Genomic DNA, 20,735 nt, shown 5'->3' with positions numbered 1-20,735 from the left:
ATCTAGGATGTGTTATCTGAGTGTTCTCTTTATTTTTTTGAGCAGTGTATATGAAACCAGCACATCTTGGAACTAGCATAATTAGTTTTAATTAAACCCCCTTTAAAAAAACCTGTATTTTATTTTATATTGTTTAGGAAAAGATTAAAACTCTTGTTTACTATACAAAAGCTTTTGCCCAGCTGTACTACTATTATTTACATTTGCAAGTGTAAAGGCATACATCCAACCAGCATTTCAAAACAGTATTTTATTTAGTTTTAATAAAGCTGGTTAGTCAATATGTTTTTTTCACTTTTTGCAAAAATGTATCATTCTTTCTCTGAGACTTAATGAACCTAACAGCAGAGTTGCATTACAAAACTTTCCATTGCAGTGCATTATTTTATTTTATTTAAGATATTTTGGAGGGCTTTAGTTGGTTTGTTATAATTACAACATTACAGTGATGGCATGTGGTTCTAATAATCTGTTAGTTATTTCTGGGATATGTTTAGTGTATGGTAATCTTACTCTTTTCAGAGCTTGTATTGTTTAAACAACTTAAGTAAACCAAAAGACCCAGTAATGCAAGAAGAAAAATCATACTAGGCTATAACATAACAGTGTAAGAACTGTAACAACTGTGTAGGACAAACAGGCAGAAGACTAGCAGAGACAATTCATAAATACCAGCTAGCGGTCAGAAGACAAGATGAACAAACATCTTAACCTCATAACATATGGATAGACTAAATACAAGTTCAACTGAGAAACGTTGAATATCCTAGACCAAGCCACATCCCAAAATTCTAGGAAATTCCTGGAAGTTTGACATTCCAACCAGTCTGTCATCTAGAGTGACATAGAAACAATCCATATTTTTACACTATTCAAAGAGTCAACAAAAACTAAGAAAGACCAGAAGATATCCCTTCCAGCAGCCAATATCTACATAATCAGGAATTAATAAAATTGTAATATGCTCCTGGATACTTGTCTAAACTTTGCTTTTTAATTTCTAATTTATGAAGGCTAAGAATCATTGCCATACTAATTCACTATAACTGCAAAATTGATCTCATTCAGTAATTTCGTACACTTGCATACAGACTTTGGTCAAATTTCTAAAGGTTCTTTCATAACTTGCAGTGGGTTGCAGAAGCAATGGTTGGAAACTAAACAAGGAGAGAAGTAACTTAGAACTAAGGATAAATTCCTGACAGTTAGAATAATTAATCAGTGGAACAGCTTTCCTCCAGAAGTTGTGAATGCTCCAACACTGGATGTTTTTAAGAAGATATTGGATAACCATCTGTTTGAAGTAGTACATAGGGTTTCCTGCCTAAACAGGGGGTTGGACCTCCAAGACCCCCAAGGTCCCTTCCAACTCTGTTGTTGTTGTTTTGTTGTTGTTACAACTTCAGGAAACAGCTGCTTCAGAAAAAAACAGACTGGATAAAATGAGAGGAGTAGAAAATAATTGCCAATATAAGATATTTTTAAAATCCACCATTGATTGCTTAATTACTGATAGTATGTTCCTCTAAAATAGAGCTATCAAACTTGTGGGCTGGATGTGTCAAGTGCTGGCCACATCCACGCCCAGTTTAGCAAAGGGGAAAAAAGTTTCGATATGTCACGTGATGCTGCCATGATGACACGAGTTTGACACCCTTGCTCTTTTTTAGAGTTATACTAAGGGATATAACCTTAATAAAAATAACAACAAAAGGTGTTTTCCCACCTTTTCCATACACAAAATCTTAACAAATTCCACACATACTTCCACACACAATGTGGCATCCAACTAGCCAAGCTTCAGTCTCATGTAGTAGAAAATCATTGTCTTATCAGTTACCCAGTACAACCTTCTAGATTTTGGATTGTTCCAACAACAAATGATGGTGTCAAAAATGGAAGCACCGGTAGTTCCTTTATTTTCTTCAACATTTAATACATACTTTGTTGGTATACTGTATATAGTATAAAATAGTTTGTACTTATTTTGCATTTTCTTTCTAATTAAAAAGGTCAAGTTGAGTTAGGCAATCCAGTAAGGAAGAACAGAATAGTTGGAATTACAAGCTAATTACTTAATAATAAAATTTAGATATGAGAAAACTAATTAAAAAGCATAGGATGAAAGAAATTAATAAAGTTCCAGCAATATGGTATTAGTTTCATATTGAAGAACTCAGGATGCAAGCAACAGCAAATGAAAAACCAAAAGAAGTAGGCTGCCATAAATTGAAAATGATATTGGAAACACAATGATCAGCCAGATCAAGAGGCATAATTTTTGTAAATAAGAAATATACAAAGGTGATTAAAAAAATGTTGTAGAGCTCAGGTGTCAAACTCCTGTTGTCACAGCAGCATCGCATGACATATAGGGTCTTCTTTCTCCTTTACCAAACCAGATGAGGGCGGGGCCAGCACGTGACACATCTGGCCCACAGGGCCTCGAGTTTGGCACCCCTGCTATAAAGTAAGGAAAATGACCTTGATAAGGCTATGCAAGATCTGTTACTTAGAGCAACAAAACATTTGTTAAGTCAACAACACACTCTCACACCTACAATACTCTGTTGTTATAACCAATGTCAATAAAAGTACTTTTTATGAGGTTATTTCTTACTCTTTTTTAGCAAGTGGGCTGACAAATGCTGAATACAGACAAAATGGGGAGCTGCTTCTTTCTATCTGTTAGTAGGACATGGTGCTACATGTTACTTTTAACTTTAGGTTTTTTGGTTTGTTCTACAGTATAATAAACCATGATTTTATCCTTTTATATATTTCTCTCCTTGACTCTGCTGTTTATATCTGGAAATTAATGATTTTAAAACTACCACTGGGATGGAAACTATTTGGTGTATAGTTAAGTGAAGGCATCAGGCTAGAAATCAGAAATCTTGTCAGTTGTCCCTGGAGGGAGGAGTCAACAGTCAGGATGGGTTGTAGTCGCTCATCAGAGGCGTGTCCGAGTCAGAGAAGTATAAAAATGCTGAAACTACCAAGAGAAAGAGCGTGAGTCAACGCTCTTTCTAGTCCCACCTCAAACTTGAAAACTGTTGGGATGATTTTGGACCAGCCATTCTCTCAGCTCATGATATAAGGCTTGGGGAACAATTCCTGTTGAAACAATAAATCAAGACTTGATTTATCCAAAAGAATACCCCCCCCCAAAAAAGGCCCTGCATTTGTGCGGAAATGCTATGAAGAAAAATAAAGTTGAGATTGACCTCTTCCAATCAGTTGGTTACTATGCTGATCCTCAGATTAGCTGTTTCTTAAAGATTCTACAACTTTTAAAAAAGAAAATATTGTTTTATTCCTAATAAAGAGATATGGGAAAACAGGGAAAATATCTAATTTTCCCAGCAATGGATGGACTCTCAAAACTAAGCAGCTTACTTCTAGTTTGGTAGTTTAAGAAAATAACATATTTCCTTGTTTCCTAATGTAAACTTTATTCTAATACTGTTTTGAAATTATTACAGAATCTAATACCATATCAACCTGAAGTACGTAATTATAATACAGTATATTATAATTGTATGATACTAAGTTACAGAAAACATTTTCAGTATTTTAAATCTGAATCAATTGTTTTAAGTTTGAAATATGTTCTTTTGATCATTCTGGAATGACCACTCTTAAAATGCTTGAAATCCAAACCATTTTGTACATTTCTGTAGAAAAACAAAGATTGCATGGCAGCAAAAGAAGAAGAAATTTTGGAAACTATCTTAACTCCAACTAATTACTTATTTTCTTTTATTTATTTTCTGCAGGCTCTTTCATGTTGGTGAACACTACTGAAAGAATTGGCCAAAAAGCCCACCTTTTGCTACCACAACTAAAGGAGAATGACACACATTGCATCGATTTCAACTTTTTTGTTTCCAGCAAGAGTGGCTCCAGTCCTGGGATTTTGAATGTTTATGTGAAAGTTAATAATGGGGAACTTGGAAATCCAGTTTGGAATGTCTCAGATGCTCCTATTGGTATTTGGAATAAAGTGGAATTGGCTGTCAGCACCTTTTGGCCAAACTTTTACCAGGTACTACTTTCCCCACTTATGAAACATTCTTCCTCCCTTTCATTGTCCAGTCAATTTATATCATGACTAACCTTTATTTTAGCTATATAAATTATTTTTAAGAAATATTTATAAAGTACAGTATATTGGATGAGCAGAGTACCTTCTTTAAAAGGATGAAGGATAGCATTCTTCAGGTGCCCAATAAAATATTTTCTTCATTTTCCAAAATACTATTTTCTCTATTTGAAAAATATTTTTATTTTGTTTTTGGATTTTTTCCCTGAAGATAATACTGACAGCTAACTCCCACTAATGCTTATTGAATAGACCCAATAATCTTGAAAGCAGTATATGTCATACTTCTCTAAATGTTGTGGTACATTATATCTCTATATTTAGAAATTTTTACTGAAATACTTCTTAGTATGCATGGTGTTGTGAACATTGCTATTGTTTCCTTTCAAGATATGTGTTGTAGATATTAATTATTTCTCTAAGCCTTGTCTTATATGAAACAATATTGCTCTTCATGTTAAATCATGTGCATTTAAATCTAGTTTATCAGCTAGGTAGTTATTTAAACTCTTCTTAATGATTTGTTTACAGACTGTTCATCAGTAAGTGGTCCACTAGTAAATTTTCCATAAGTACAGGAGAGTTCTTCTAGATGCACACTAAAATGCATAAAAATAGCTTGAATAAATTGAAACCTGCTGTTTACCTAATCAGTTAGACATAGATAGAATTAGATATTACATGAATTTAATATAAACCGTATATGTGTAATTTAAATTTATCTCATGTATGACCTGTTTACCTGTTTATTCTTAGGTCCAGATGCTGGTTAATAAATAATTTTAAAAAATAAGAAATAGAAGAGGTGTTTCAAAGTTATCCCTTCGAAACACCTCTTCTATTTCTTATTTTAAAAAATTATTTGATTTAGTTTGTATAATTTTTATTTCTTCTGCTTTATTTCATTCATTTTCATGCAGAATGGGTTTTCATTCCCTTTCTTGTAGCTGATTAAATTATCAATCTTGATGGCTATTAGTTTCCCTTTGCCTTTAAGGTGATATACCTACATACAGGCAATTTGCTTAACTGTAAAATTAACTCCATATTCTTTGTGTATATATCATTATTTTATATTTTATGTGAAGGAAAATAGGCTCCTGAAAAGCAAACATAATATAAATCCTATCAAGCTCAATATCTACAGGTTTTTTTAAAAAAAGTTGACTATGTATGTATGTACAGGTTTTTTGATTGAATGATATTATATAAGGTATTATAAAGAATGTCCAGATCCATAATAGTTTTTTTCTTATGGTAATTTCTTTGTAGGTTTAATCATGTTTACTTGAAAATAAGAACTCAATATGGCTTAGTCTCTTGGAAAGATATTTAGGAGAATTCCAGCTTCATTCTTACTTAATGATAATTAGATTTAAACTTTCTGAGCCTCACTGTTGCTTTTACAAATGAAATGCTTAGGGAGTTAGACATTCCAAGGTTTCACATCAGTATTTAACTCTTACATATTGCCTTATATATAATGATGATGAAGTTAGCCATTCAGTTGAGTCTGACTCTTGGCAATTCTGTGTGCTAGGTCTCTCCACATCTTCCAATCTTGCACTATTTCTTTGAGTTTTTCTATGTTCTATCTGGTGTCAGCTTTGATAGTATCAAACCACCATATTCTTGGGCAGCGTGGTTTCCTTTTACCACTAACCGTTCCAAACATAATTTCTTTCTCCAGTGATTCCTGGAAGAAACTAAACAGGGAGAGAAGTAACTTAGAACTAAGGAGAAATTTCCTGACAGTCAGAACAGTTAATCAGTGGAACAGCTTGCATCTAGAAGTTGTGAATGTCCCAATACTGGAAGTTTTTAAGCAGATGTAGGATAACCATCTGTCTGAAGTAGGGTAGGGTTTCCTGCCTAAGCAGGTGGTTAGACTAGGAGACCTCCAAGGTTCCTTCCAAATCTTTTGTTATTATATTATATTATTATTATATTAATTCCCCCGTATGACATGGCCAGAGTAAACAAGATTCCTGATATATAGTGAGTGCATAATATCAAATATAGTTCAAACTTTAGTTCAAATTTGGTTGAAGACCAGTTTAGCTCTCTTCAGGCAGTGAAATACATACCGGTAATCTTATTTCCTTTTATGTTATGGAAGAGCTGTGCACATAGCTTTAATATAAATAAAATAGGTTTACTGTTGAAACTGCAGGATTATAATACTTTTCTTTAGCTTTCTCTAGACAAAGTGTCCATTTGTTTGGAATTCATAAAAAGTCATCTTATAATAGCTTATGCATTACTTAAAAATAGCCATTCCTTAATGTACACATCCAACAATAAACAGACAGACAATTGATTCAAACAGAATCTATGAGATTCACTCACCACTGCTAAAAATACTGACAGAGACTTTGAGAATAAAAATAGAACAAAATAGTGGCCTTCACTGACAAGCAATTTACCGTGGAGTTGTTGAAGTCCTTATGGAATAAATAGGTTCAGGATCATGAGCTTTGAAAAATAAATCAGTACAAACAACTTCATAATTACATAAGCCCCATTTTCACTCTTTGTTTTAAATCACTTGTTTGTTGGAGGTTATAGTTGACACTAATCTCATAAATTCTTCTTTATCAATAGAAGTGCAAAGCACAATGTGAAATGCATACATAAAATGTAATTATATAGAATGGTTGTGCAGGATTAGGGGACATACAAGATGCAAGACAAATAATCCAGGGACTAAATTTTCTATGTGATATTATTTTTAACTGTATTTGTATAAGGTCCTTAATTAATCAAACTGATGTAAGTAAATCCTTATTCTTTTTCAATACCTTATTATAAATTGAGTTTATGATTAGGTATAATTCACCTTTGAACTACAGGCATTTTAATTGCTTAGAACATGAGATCATGTACTGAAAGAAAATAATTTTTTTCCTTTTGTATTGTGGAACTAACAAGTTATTTATAAAGTACCGTACTAGCACAATTTTCAGCAGTAATCATTTAAGGTGGCAAGTAAGCTCTATCCCCCATTTCCATGGAGAAGGGAGAAGTGGCAGGAATGAAAAGCTAATTTTGCTCTTCACTGAAGCAGGGAGGATCAGGGACAGTGCAATGTTAAACTGCTTCCCTATTTCCTGTTTGGCAGGCATTTACAGGATAGAATGATGTAAGACAACTTTAAGGCAAACATCCAGTGCTTGTTTTTCACAAAGAAATGTAATCTGTCTTTTAACCAGTTATTTTTCCTGGCTGATGTGACTACCATGTCAATCAGAGAAACTGTGGTTATAGTATTCTATTCTATTCAAAAGAGCTACTTTGGCCTAATCTGCTGAGTTATTTTCATGTTAGATGTTTCAGAGGTATTAAAATTAAAGATGAGCAGTTTGGAGTGAAAATGCTAACACTGCTAGAAATCACTTAGGACCATACACCATCATCATGAACAGAACATCAAATGCTTCTAGCATTCCCCCCGTTGTTTGGTCTAAGCCTTTCCAAAAGTAGCATTAGACACTTACAACAAAAAGGTGTACAGTGTTCCCTCGATTTTCGCGGGTGCGAACTTTACAAATAGCCTATACCAGGGTTTTTCAAAAAAATATTAATTAAAAAATACTTTGTGGGTTTTTTTCTATACCACGGTTTTTCCCACCCGATCACCACCAAACTAATAATTTTTGCAAATAAATAACAAAAAAGTTAATTATGTTTATAAATATCAGGATCACTAAGTGTCTTATTCAATGGTGAGTACCAGTAATAATGGTGAGTAAATGGTTGTTAAGGGAATGGGAAATGGTATTTTATGGGTTTAAAGTGTTAAGGGATGACTTGTGATACTGTTCATAGCCAAAAATGGTGTATTTACTTCCGCATCTCTACTTCGCGGAAATTCAAATTTCGCGGGCGGTCTCGGAACGCATCCCCTGAGAAAATTGAGGGAACACTGTATTTTAAAACAGGAACAAAGGGGGTCCTTTGTGCTCTCTGAGCTTGGTTGTTTTCTTGCTGACATCTCATTACCCAAATTAAGTAACATCATCAGTGCAAGTAAGGAGTGCAGTTTGTTTTCAGTTTATATTCTAGTTGCTTAGCCTATCAGTGTTGGTAGGAGATAAAATATAGGACATTTTACAATATAAAAACTATATTAAAATAAACATATTAGACTTTCATTGTTTTAACTAAGGACACATTCACAAGGATCTTTTTTTAGAATCCAGTGTGCATGGGTAAAATTATTGATGAATGTAAATTTGGATTCCTATCTTTTTCTGGATTATTTAAATGCTTAACTCTTTATATATTTAAAATAGTCAACATTCTATTTAAATAAATAAGAAGCTGTACTTATGCTGACTTTTCGGAAGCATATATCTATTACTAGGTTTATTGATATTACTTTTTTTTTTCACATTTCAGGTAGTTTTTGAAGTTATCACTTTAGGTCACCAAGGATATCTGGCTATTGATGATGTGAAAGTTTTAGGTCATCCATGTAGTAAGTGAATATTATATTTTCAATTATTTCAGAATATTGTTGGAATAAATCTGTAATAATTTTATTCTGAGCCACAAATAAAGGGTCCATTTAAATCTGTAGATGCTATAGAACTCTTAAAACAAAAATACCATCTAAATTTTCTAAGATGGCTGGAAAGCATACTCTCTTGCTAGCTAATGATAGGAGACCAAGTTCATGTTACATGAACTTTCAAAGGCAATTGGAGTACGATCCTGGCCTTTCCAAAAGCAAAAGGCATTGTTCCAGCAATGCAGTAGATGTTGAATCTATATTACATGCATTTCCTGATCATTCCCAGCAGTAAAATACATTAGTTTTAAAATGCCTCAGCAATTCCTGGGTGACCTTCTATGCATTCCTAACTTAAAACAGTGTGAGACCTACTTATGTGGGGAGCTGTTATATTTGTTCATAGGGAGCCCTCTAGTGAATTGTAAGACTGTGGGTTAGATTGAGGAATAGAAAAACATCCCAGAAGATCATAGCAAATACAGTACATTCCATACTTGTTCCAAGAAAACTATACGTGTTGTTCATGAAGTCAGTAGGATCTAAACTCATCTTGAATAAGTTTTGATTTTATTTATTCCATAATTTATCTGTGTCTAAACTACTTTTCTTTAAATATAAAAAGAGTGATCAAGAACAATTTCTTAATATTCTTGCCAGATAACTGATTTCAGTATAAGTTTTATTAAAAACATCAGTTAGATTTCAGCTCAATCTTTATGGAAATGTTTTACAAGACAAATTATATAGCCAAATAGTTTGCTGTTCAATAGACACTAAAAGCTAATATTGTTCTTTCATTAGGACTTAGATTTTTGTAAAGAAGAAATAATTGCAATATAGAATATATTTATAATATGCAATATTATGAATAATTAGACATACATATTTTAAAATTAATTTCAGTTGGGATTTCTTGGCTTACACACACACACACACACACACACACACACACACACACACACACACACATTCAACTTCTATACCGCCCAATCCCAGTGGGACTCAGGATTTGAATTATTTTACTGAAATATGAATGGCTCATTACAACTTTACTATTCTGTGAAAACAATTCTTGGAAAAATCGAGTCAGAAAAGACAATTAGAACAATGTGGGACTAATAGGAGCATTGATGGAACAGTGTAGAATGTTAGAATGTAGTAATACAGGATGTCTCTGCCCACAGACTGGGGGTCAGTCCTGTTGGGTTTGAGGTTAACTCAGACTTCTATCGTTCTGAGGTCAATAAAATGAGACCCAGGTTGTTGGGGGCAATTGTAAACCACTCAGAGAGTACTTTTAAACACTTTGGAACAGTATATAAATCTAAGTGCTATTGCTATTGGTAATAATATGATTCTTCTTTTACCTTTTTAAAATTTTCAACAGCCAGCACACCCCATTTCCTGCGCCTCCAGAGTGTAGAAGTGAACGCTGGCCAGTTTGCTACTTTTCATTGCACTGCCAATGGTAGGACTGTTCAAGGAAACAAGCTTTGGCTACAGGTAATCTTGTTTGTTTGTTCTCTTCTTCTACCAAAGTGATATTTTTGAAAATATGATAGGTTTATGACTATCCAAAAGCCAACAAGGGCTTTATGGCAAATGAGAACTAACAAAATAGTCACTAGTAATTTTTCTGTTTTGATTCCAGTGATTAAAAGCAGGGGAAAGAGATTACAGGCATTCTTGATCAACAATTAGATATTTTACAACTGTTCAAGGTTATGACAGGCATGGAAACTGATGCTGAACAACTGTTAAAGCACCTTGGCTCATTGTAAATGATTTCACCACTGCCCTCTCACAGCCAAGCGACCACATGTTGGGTGGGTCAGCTTTAGAATCAATTGTGGCATTCTGTCGTTGCATAGTTTTTGTCAGTTTTCCCCAAAACTACCATTCAAGTGACAGCAATGTTTGTTTAACAATTATAGTATTTGCTTAATGGCATCACAGAAAAGGCCAGAAAATTGCTTCCAGTCATAGATAGATAGATAGATAGATAGATAGATAGATAGATAGATAGATAGATAGATAGATAGATAGATAGATAGATAGATAGATAGATATAGTTCTTTATTGACCAAGTGTGGTTGGGCACACAAGGAATTTATCATTAGTGCATATGCTCTCAGTGTACAGAAAAGAAAAGATACATTTGTCAAGAATCATGAGGTACAACACTTAATGATTGTCATAGGGTACAAGCCGGGGTGGCACAGCAGGTAGAGTGCTGTACTGCAGGCCACTGAAGCTGACTGTAGATCTGAAGGTCAGGGGTTCAAATCTCATCCCCGGCTCAAGGTTGACTCAGCCCTCCATCCTTCCGAGGTGGGTAAAATGAGGACCCGAATTGTGGGGGCAATATGCTGGCTCTGTTAAAAAGTGTTATTGCTAACATGTTGTAAGCCGCCCTGGGTCTAAGGAGAAGGGCGGCATAAAAATTGAATGAATGAATGAATGAATGAATGAATGAATAAATAAATAAAACAATCAGGGAACAATCAATAATATAAATCATAAGGAAACAAGCAACAAGTTACAGTCATACAGTCATAAGTGGAGGAAATGGGTGATAGAACGATATATATAATATCATGCACCTTTGGAAAACGTATTTGAATTGTACACTAATATATGAAAATTGTATTTAAATATGAAAACAAAATGATGTATGTATGTATGTTTGGTATGCTGCAGTTCTAGGTTTTTTCGGCACATTGAGATAATGAGACTGCTTGGCGCATTGTGGCAACAGGGCTGCTTAGTGTGCCATGGTGTTTGAGGCAGCATTCCTTGAGAGTGGTAACCAGTGTAATGGAGAGAAGGAAGAACTCGATAGTACCAAGAAGGGCAGGAGCAAGATAAAAAAAATGTTGCCCTATGATGCATCATTTTGCCCAACTGAAATTTTCAAACAGGAGAGTTTCTGTAATATATATTATCTACATAGTAGTTACACATTTGTATATAATACCATATGTACCCAGGTCTTCTTCTTCATGCAGCTGATAATAAGCATCTACAAACTTACTAAGTGAGACTCTGTGAAAGAAGTAGAAAAAAGGATATACAGTGGTACCTCATCATACGAACTTAATTGGTTCCAGGAGGAGGTTCGTAAGGGGAAAAGTTCGTAAGATGAAACAATGTTTCCCATAGGAATCAATGTAAAAGCAAATAATCCGTGCAAATCCTTCAGGAAAATCCCAAACTTTAGAAGGGAGGCGAACAGAGGGCAGGGAGGAGCAGCTAAAGGGGGCAGATGGAAAAAGCAAGGCTAGGCTAAAGGGTGAGTGGGAAGGAAGAAAGGCAAGGGGGCGCCCCTCCCTTTTCTTTTTTAAAAAGACACCGTTTCAGTGCCTTTGCAAGCATGCAAAATCTTTACTCCTCCAAGCTGCCCCTCCCTTTTCTTTCTTAAAAAGACACCGTTTCAGTGCCTTTGCAAGCATGCAAAATCTTTACTCCTCCAAGCTGCCCCTCCCTTTTCTTTCTTAACAAGACACCGTTTCAGTGCCTTTGCAAGCATGCAAAATCTTTACTCCTCCAAGCTGCCCTTCCCTTTTCTTTCTTAAAAAGACACCGTTTCAGTGCCTTTGCAAGCATGCAAAATCTTTTCTCCTCCAAGCTGCCCCTCGCTTTTCCTTCTTAAAAAGACACCGTTTCAGTGCCTTTGCAAGCATGCAAAATCTTTACTCCTCCAAGCTGCCCCTCCCTTTTCTTTCTTAACAAGACACCGTTTCAGTGCCTTTGCAAGCATGCAAAATCTTTACTCCTCCAAGCTGCCCTTCCCTTTTCTTTCTTAAAAAGACACCGTTTCAGTGCCTTTGCAAGCATGCAAAATCTTTTCTCCTCCAAGCTGCCCCTCGCTTTTCCTTCTTAAAAAGACACCGTTTCAGTGCCTTTGCAAGCATGCAAAATCTTTACTCCTCCAAGCTGCCCCTCCCTTTTCTTTCTTCAAAAAAGGGGGGAAAGAAACCCCTTCATCCCAGCAGCAGCTGCTTGGGTTCGTAAGGTGAAAATAGTTCGGAAGAAGAGGCAAAAAAATCTTAAACACCGGGTTCGTATCTTGAAAAGTTGGTTAGAAGAGGCGTTCGTAAGATGAAGTACCACTGTAGTTGGAATTTCAAAGGTTCTTTAATTCCTTTGGAGTTCAGAAAGGAAATAATTCTAATAAATGTCCTACTCCTAGCAAAGAGAAGTCAGTTGAGAAGCCCCAGAAATAAATACCAGGGATATTGCCAGTCAACCTTGAGTCCACCAGTTTGATTTTTATGATTTATAAACTCATCCTTAGAATTTTGTTATTACATTTAGGTCATTGACTTAGTAGTCATTTGGAGGAGAATTTTAAACTGGAAAATTAACCAGTTTAATTCTAATACTGTTAATTCTAATGTATATGGAATTTTAGAATTGCTATATTCTGTAATATTGTTCTTTTTAAAAAAGTGTTCAGGTCATAGAAATACAATTATAGTCTTTTTATAATATAGCTGTCATAGGGCAACTAACCAATTAATTTTTTCCCCTCAGTTAATGGTTTGCTTCATAGATGGGTCTACAAAGAATGTTCCATAATAGTTGTACTGCTTTTAAAAAAGTACAGACATAAATAGTACTTTCAGCATGCTTTTCTGTAGCTTTTCCAATCCCTGGTTGCATTGTGTTTGTTCACTCCAAGAATTTATTATTAGGATAGCACTGAATCATGTGAAAAAGTAATGCATAAAAGAGTTCAGTAGTCTTGTTCCTAAATAGTTATTATTTCTTTGGCTACATAACTGATGGTTGGTGCATTGGCATTTAAAGTTCTGCCTCCAGTGCCTGATTCAGCAATCTAGTTAGCTTTGTATAGCATGTCATTACTATATTATTAGGTATATTGGTGGCTTTCAATACAGTAAGCCCTTCTATTCTTCTGAACTGGGTCCATGCGTTGGGGATTGGGAGCAGCATACTGTATTATAGTGGTTCTCTTATTGTCTCCAGGGCCAGTTCCGATCTTTGTTGGTTGGCGAGGAGGGATCGTCCCCTAGGACTCTCCTTTGTGGTTGCCTAAAAGTTCTTTTCTCTCTCCCCTCCTTTTCAACATCTCCATGAAACCGCTGAGTGTGTTCATCTGCTGGTTTGGGGTTTGGTATCATCAGTATGCTGATGATATCCAATTATGTCTTCAGGCTTTGAGCTGACCAAGTGATACTGTTAAGTCTTGTCTCCGTGCATGGGAGCTATATGAGTTTGGATGAGGAGGACATATCACTGACTCAGTCCTACTAAGCCTGAATGCTGTGGGTATTTGGAGTGCACTCATCTGGGGATACTCCAACTTTGACTGAGGCTGGTTTGAAACACTCCCATTCAAAAGAGATGCGCAATTTGGAGTTCTTCCTGGACTCGAAGCACCTACTTGATGAGCAGGTGACTTAATTAGCATGCAGTCAGCTGTAGCCAGGAAAGCCAGTTGCGCCCTCTTCTAGGCTTGGGTCTTCACATTGACTACTGTGTATTTTATTTTATAACAGGCTTCTTTGAAGATCATCCTGAAGTTTTAGCTAGGTAGATGATAATGTATATCCCTGTATGCGCAAGTAATACTTCTGCTTTTCGAGATGCACTGGTTGCCAGTTTGCTTCGGGTGCGATTCAAGGTGTCGGTTGCTACTTAAAGCCCCACATGGTCTGGGGGCTGATTTGAGCAACCACCTGTTTTACGCAATATCTGCCTGGTCTGTTCAATCTGGTTGATTGGCATGCTCCACGTTCCCTTGATTGAACAATGTCTGGTTCTCAGAAGCACATCTCTTGGTTACAGTGCCTGCCCTCTAGAATCTCTTCCAAAATTCAAGCAGTCCTGCCCATCTAGAATTTCAAAGGGCCTTAAAGACTTGACTTTTTGTACAAATATTTGGAGAGGATGTCCCTTTCTTCATTTCTGTTCTCCTCTTGGTTTATTTTCCTTCCATATTTTTCTTTGTTTTTGCTCTGTTACTTATTTTTAAATGTTTTGAACGATTTGTAAACCATTGAGAGTCACTGGGATTGGGTGAAATATAAATGTAATAAATAATTACATTATGAACTGAAAAACAAGAAAATTGATGACGGTTTACTATACTTTACTAGTATATCCCTAGAGATATTGATAGATTATACCTGATCTGCAGAAATGGAGGCAGACGGCTACTTAAAGTAAAGCATTGTACTATATTTGCTCCCTAGTTCTGAAGGAAGAAAGTTAGTGAAACTGATTTTTACTGAGTGTTTTTACATTGTAAAAATTATAGTCTTCAGTCCTGCTAGGCAGTGATTTTATTTTATTTAAATGACATCATTTAAAGTGAGTTGTATCTGATTTTTTTATTTTATTCTTTGTGCAGCTTGTCTATCTGAGCTTCTTTTTCTTAGTCTTATTTTGAAGCTGGATACCTTGCTGTTGCTTTCTTACTGGAGCCATAGTCAGCTTTAATGCACTGTTTTTTATTTAGCATACATAGCCAACAGAGGTTAAAAGCATCCACTTAGTAATGGAAAAGTAAAATAATCACTTAAGCCAGAAAGTGGCTATCAGCGAATACCATTAAACTGCAAGTCATATTCATGTTATGAAATTCACAGAAGAAAATAAAGGTAAGGGATTCAAAATCCAAAAGCTTTTGTGATGCAGTAGGGCATAAAGCAGGATTAATGATTAACATAAATTCATGTTTTCCATAGCTGATGAGAATGAGTAAGAAATAAGTACAGTGGTACCTCTACTTAAGAACTTAATTAGTTCCGTGACCAGATTCTTAAGTAGAAATGTTCTTAAGTAGAAGCAATTTTTCCCTTAGGAATCAATGTAAAAGCAAATAATGAGTGCAAACCTATTAGGAAATAAATAAAAGCTCAAAATTTGGGTTGGAGGAGGAGGAAGAAGAAGAAGAGGAGGACAGGAAGGAAGGAAGGAAGGAAGGAAGGAAGGAAGGAAGAAGGTGAGGTGAGCGCCCCCTTTGCCTTTCCACGCCCTGACGCTCCAGGAGGCAACCTCGCGCCGGGTGTATGGGAGGCAGTGCGAGGGAGTCACCACAGCGAAGTGGTTTACTCCCTCTCCAAGCTCCCAGAGAAAGGAAAATGCTTTCTTTGCTATGGACTGCCAAAGCCTCCTTAAGCGCCACCGAAAGGCTCCTCTGGCAGCCCAGAAAAGCCTGAGATGGCCGGGATTAAAGGGGGAATGGCAGGAAACTGGCCAGGCCTTCGTGCTGCTTTCAAATTTCCTGGGAAATTTTTCCAGGCTCGGGTTCTTAAGTAGAAAATGGTTCTTTAAGTAAAGGCAAAAAAATATTGAGCACCTGGTTCTTATCTAGAAAAGTTCTTAAGTAGAGGCATTCTTAAGTAGAGGTACCACTGTACTTTAATATCTTAGTAATTTCATGCATTTTCTGTTCTTAATAACTCATGGTAGGTATTTCTGTTGCATTTTTTTCAACAACTTAAATGTTTTATTTCCAGACATAATTATAATATATGTAGTTTAACACATGGTTAAAGTATTTGTAGCTATTCATGCTGGAAAATGGTATGAAATAGCTTTAAATAATATACATGTACAGTACTGTTTGTTTTGGGAGGGGTTTTGAAATGTTTCTGCCAATATCTAAAATTAGTATTTTTAAAACAGGTATATCTCAAAGAATTATTGTCAAGGAAAGCACATGCTATAATTGTTAGATGAATCAGTTTTATTTTAGGAATCCTATCTTCAGATCAAACTATCTTATAAATTATTGTGCAAATAATTAATAATGTTTATTACTAATTATTCTTACATAATTTCAGTTTGTATTTTCCTATACAATTATTATGACAGTTGTATATTATTTAGAACTTGGGGTTTTAAAATCTAATACCTAGTCAAACCTAATGTTTTCAGCATAAATCAGAATGTTTTTAATGCTAGTATTCACTTTACATTTTAGATAAAATAATTGTTTGTTTAACCTCTTCCTATTTTTCTGTTGTAACAAAATATTGCTTGGTTTGTCAAAACTAAGTGAGCATTATTTGGAAAAATGATACTACCACTTGCAAAGAATGTTACCTGTGCTAACCGCCCGGAGTCTTTGGAGAGGGGTGGCATACAAATTATTATTGTTGTTGTTGTTGTTCTTAGTAACTTAGGCTATAAAGCACAGGTGTCATTGCATCATAGGCTGAATCACAATGCATCACAATATTTTTTGCCTTTACGGAGGTGGTGTGGCCATGTGGCCTGCACATGACATATGTGGGCTGCAAATTTGATAGGCCTGTTATACAGCTAGTCTTCGACTTATGACCACAATTGAACTCAAAATTTGTGTTGCTAAGTGAAAAATGTGCTAAATGAGTTTTGCCCCATTTTATTACCTTTCTTGCCACAATTGTTAAATCACGTGCTAAGCCATGTAGTTTGCTTGGTACTCATTTTTAGTACTTGTTATGTCTCCCGGAACCAATGAATCATGAGTATTGATGTATCAGTGTACTAGATTTAATAGCTAAAGTTGGTTGTCAGGGAACAGTTAAGTGTGTTGTTTCAGCATCGCTAATGCACAGCAACTTACCTGCCTGAGTAGTCCAATTCCATTGTGACTGGCAGTTAACTCTCTGAGGTCTTGAGGATTTTAACTTGTCCTCTGGAGGTATTGAATCAGAAGTTCATGGCCACTGGAAATCATGAATCTATCCCAAATTATTGAAGGCCTAACTGATGCTGTGGGTTGCTTACTAAATTGTTTTATTCCCCTGGGAAGTTGCAACATGAACTTGGTCAGGAACAGATTGCTCTCTGATTGCTTTTCAGTTTATAGGTGCCATTTGTTTCCAGTAGGCGGGGATGGAGGTGGGAATTGAAAATGTGTTAGATCTGTCTGCTCCAGATGCCTAATGGACTCAGAGGCATTTCAGTGAGCTCTGAATTTTTTCCTGAAAACATAGCAAGCTATTCATTTGAGGCCTTACTTAATTTCTGCTTGAAACGGGCCTTATATCAGATAGTGCCTATAATACTGTCCTTCTCATAGTACATCAATCTCAATTTTGGAAAGAGTTATAGAAAACAGAAAACAATTGTAATAAAAATGCTGGCTTGAAAATGAATTTGGAAAAAAAAATAAATGGAAGAAATAGCAATAACAGCAGAAATGGTTACAAATTGAGTAAAAAGGATGAAAAACTGGAAATGATCAATTGGATAGCCTTTGATTCAAGTATGCGACTATTTATATCCAATTATAACTAAATCCGAGTCCTCAGAGTGGGATGGCATATAAATCAAATAAATAAATATTATTAAATTAAATAAATTATTACTATAAACTATTATTTATAGTATACTATAGTATAGTATAGTACTGCAGTAGTACCTCTAGATACGAGCTGCTCCACATGCGAGTATTCCAAGATACGAGCCACGAGGGGAAAGAAATTTCTTTTCGAGACCCGAGCTCAAATTCGGGATACGAGCCCAGCGTCCACTAGGTGGCAGAAGAATCCTTGCTTCTGGTTATCTCGGAGGGGAAAAACAAAGTCTAAAGCCATTTGTTCCAGATACGAGTTGTTCGACATACAAGCTCCCTTCTGGAACGAATTAAACTCGTATCTAGAGGTACTACTGTATTACTATATAGTACTACTTAATGAAATATTTTGTAAAGAAGACATTAATGACAGGTTATACTTAGCCATATGTACCTGATTCTGAAAGACCCAGCGGATGACACCAAGAAACTATAGCCTGATAATATGTTTGCCTACAATATTTAAATTACAGGCATAATGGGGACAGCATCCAAGATTATGTAATATAATTTTATTACATTCAAGACTACTTGGAAGGAAATAACATCCTTTCAGTAGAAGAGAAAGGGAAATAAAGGAAAGGCAGAAAAACCAACTTCTAATTGATAAAATCATTCTGGAGAATTGCAAAAGCAGAAAGACCAATTTAAACATTGTATTTTATGGACTGATTATAAAAGGGTATTTGATTCATTACCACATAGTTGGATCATCAGATGCTTGAAAACAATTGGTGTCAGTAAGAACATTTATAGAAAAAATAATGAAGCAGTAGAAGACAGAATTGGTGGTTGGAAATGAAAAAATGAAATGAAAAATACAGGCTTGCCAACATTAACAGAGGCATCTTGCAGGATGACTCATTATTACCCTTACTATTTATTACTGCTATGATCCCAGTTTCAGTGGTTTTGAAGGGGGTAAAATCTTGACTATCAAGTAACAAAAATACTAATAATACCTCAACTTTGTTTTATATGGACAATCATAAATAGAAATCCAGTCATTGACAAATGTAAGAACCTTTATCACAGATATTGAAAAAAAAAGGTTAAAAATGCAGGTTGTGCAAAGAAGCAGAAGAAACAGTAGTATACTGAACTTGTGCAAGAAGATCACATAAATTGATTGTAAATGACAACGTACAGGTTAAATGATCCATTGGAACACCTGTAAAAATTATTGTTTTCCAGTAAGCAAAAGTTGGTGGAACACAGAGTTGAAAAAAGTAGTTGAAAATGAGAAAATTAAAATATCATGGGACTGATAAAGTTTTGCTTTATAATACATCATATTTAACTGTGGTTGAAAAGAATAAAGTACCGTATGTAAAATTGATATGGCAATACCAGAGGATAGTAGACTAGAACACCAAATATTTATTTATTTATTTATTATTTATTACTTAGATTTGTATGCCGCCCCTCTCCGAAGACTCGGGGCGGCTCACAACATGTAAAAAACAAATCATAAGCAATCCGACAGATTTAAAATATTTAAATATTTAAAAAACCCCATATGCTAACAGTCACACACTGTGGAAATCACAGTGTGTGATTGGAAATCACAAAATATTAAGATCTGAAAATTGAAGATGACATGTGACGTAAACCAACCTTGGTGGTTCCAATGGTTATCGACATGCTGGGTACCACAAGAAATAAATTGGAATCACTCTATAATATGTAAATAGATATATTGCTCTTGGGTCAAGTGGATTATATAAGAAACATCCCTGTTTTGGTGGTGGGGTATGTGTATGTGTCTGGGTGGTGGGCACATTTCACTATGCACTGTTTTATGTTGTGTGTATAATAAACTTGTTAAAAATTAATAAAAATAATTATAAAAAAAGACATGCTGGGTACCATAGCAATATGTCTTCAGTTGCACTTAGACATAATTTGAACATTAAAAAATTCCCATGTCAATTACAAGAAGCCACATAATTTTGATCCAAATATACTATGGCGATACATTATTAATTCCTAAGTCAATGTCGGTGAACCTTTTTGGAACTGAGTGCCAAAATGGAAGCGTTTGTCTGTGTCCAGTTCTGGAAACTGGAAGAGCAGCTCCCCGGTGCACACATGCAGGGGTGCCGGAAACTGGGAGAGCAGTCTCTTGGCATAGATGCACACGCCAGGAAGCTGACCTTCACCTGGTTTCGAAGATTAGTGTGCAGCTCAGCTTCCTGGCATGTGCATGCACACTAGGGAGCTGCACTTCCAATTTACAGCACTCCTGCATGTGCAAAGACCAGCTGGCAGGCACGCATGCGCATGCTAGAACCTGGAAGAACAACAGGCGATGGCTGGCATGCCCGGACAAATGGCTCTACATGCACTTCCAGCATGCATGCCATAGGTTCGCCATCACTGTCCTAGGTTCTTTACGTTGCATATGAAGGCCAACACCAGAAAAAGAACTATGGTAGCAGCTGTGATTTCACATTATTGCATGTATAATAACTGTTATTTATTAATTGTATACCACTCAAAGTGACTAGTTTGTGAAATGGGCAGCCATCTAAATTTGCTAAATAAATTTCAGATTCATATATGTATATTAATGTTACTTTCTGTAGAAACAGAAGTACAACCTTTTTAACTGCCAAAATATTTTTGAAAGAAAAATTCTGAAAACCTTCAATACATCTGCTGTTTATCAGTGGAAGTTTCATTGGCAAAACAGGTTTATTTTTATGATTAAACAGATTTAAAAGCATATTATTTTGTTAACATTGAATATATTGAACAAAACAGATTGTACTTTGAATAAAATGAAAATGTTG

The 20,735-nt window shown here is 35.4% G+C and overlaps 1 protein-coding gene across 18 annotated transcripts in view; it reads left to right on the top strand.

Annotated features, from left to right (window-relative positions):
- The window catches only part of PTPRM (protein tyrosine phosphatase receptor type M), a 546,727-nt gene that overhangs the window by 183,267 nt on the left and 342,725 nt on the right, over nucleotides 1-20,735 (top strand). For all 18 annotated transcript variants that reach the window (XM_070747559.1, XM_070747555.1, XM_070747564.1 and 15 more), the window contains exons 3-5: nucleotides 3,780-4,048; nucleotides 8,507-8,585; nucleotides 10,009-10,124. In XM_070747559.1, the coding sequence (XP_070603660.1) occupies nucleotides 3,780-4,048; nucleotides 8,507-8,585; nucleotides 10,009-10,124 (464 nt within the window). The remainder of the gene's footprint in view (nucleotides 1-3,779; nucleotides 4,049-8,506; nucleotides 8,586-10,008; nucleotides 10,125-20,735) is intronic.

This window comes from Erythrolamprus reginae, chromosome 3 (genome assembly GCF_031021105.1).
Source record: "Erythrolamprus reginae isolate rEryReg1 chromosome 3, rEryReg1.hap1, whole genome shotgun sequence".
NCBI classification, from domain to species: domain Eukaryota; kingdom Metazoa; phylum Chordata; class Lepidosauria; order Squamata; family Dipsadidae; genus Erythrolamprus; species Erythrolamprus reginae.
Note: the sequence above shows the minus strand (reverse complement) of the source record. Positions and strands in the feature narration are given on the sequence as shown.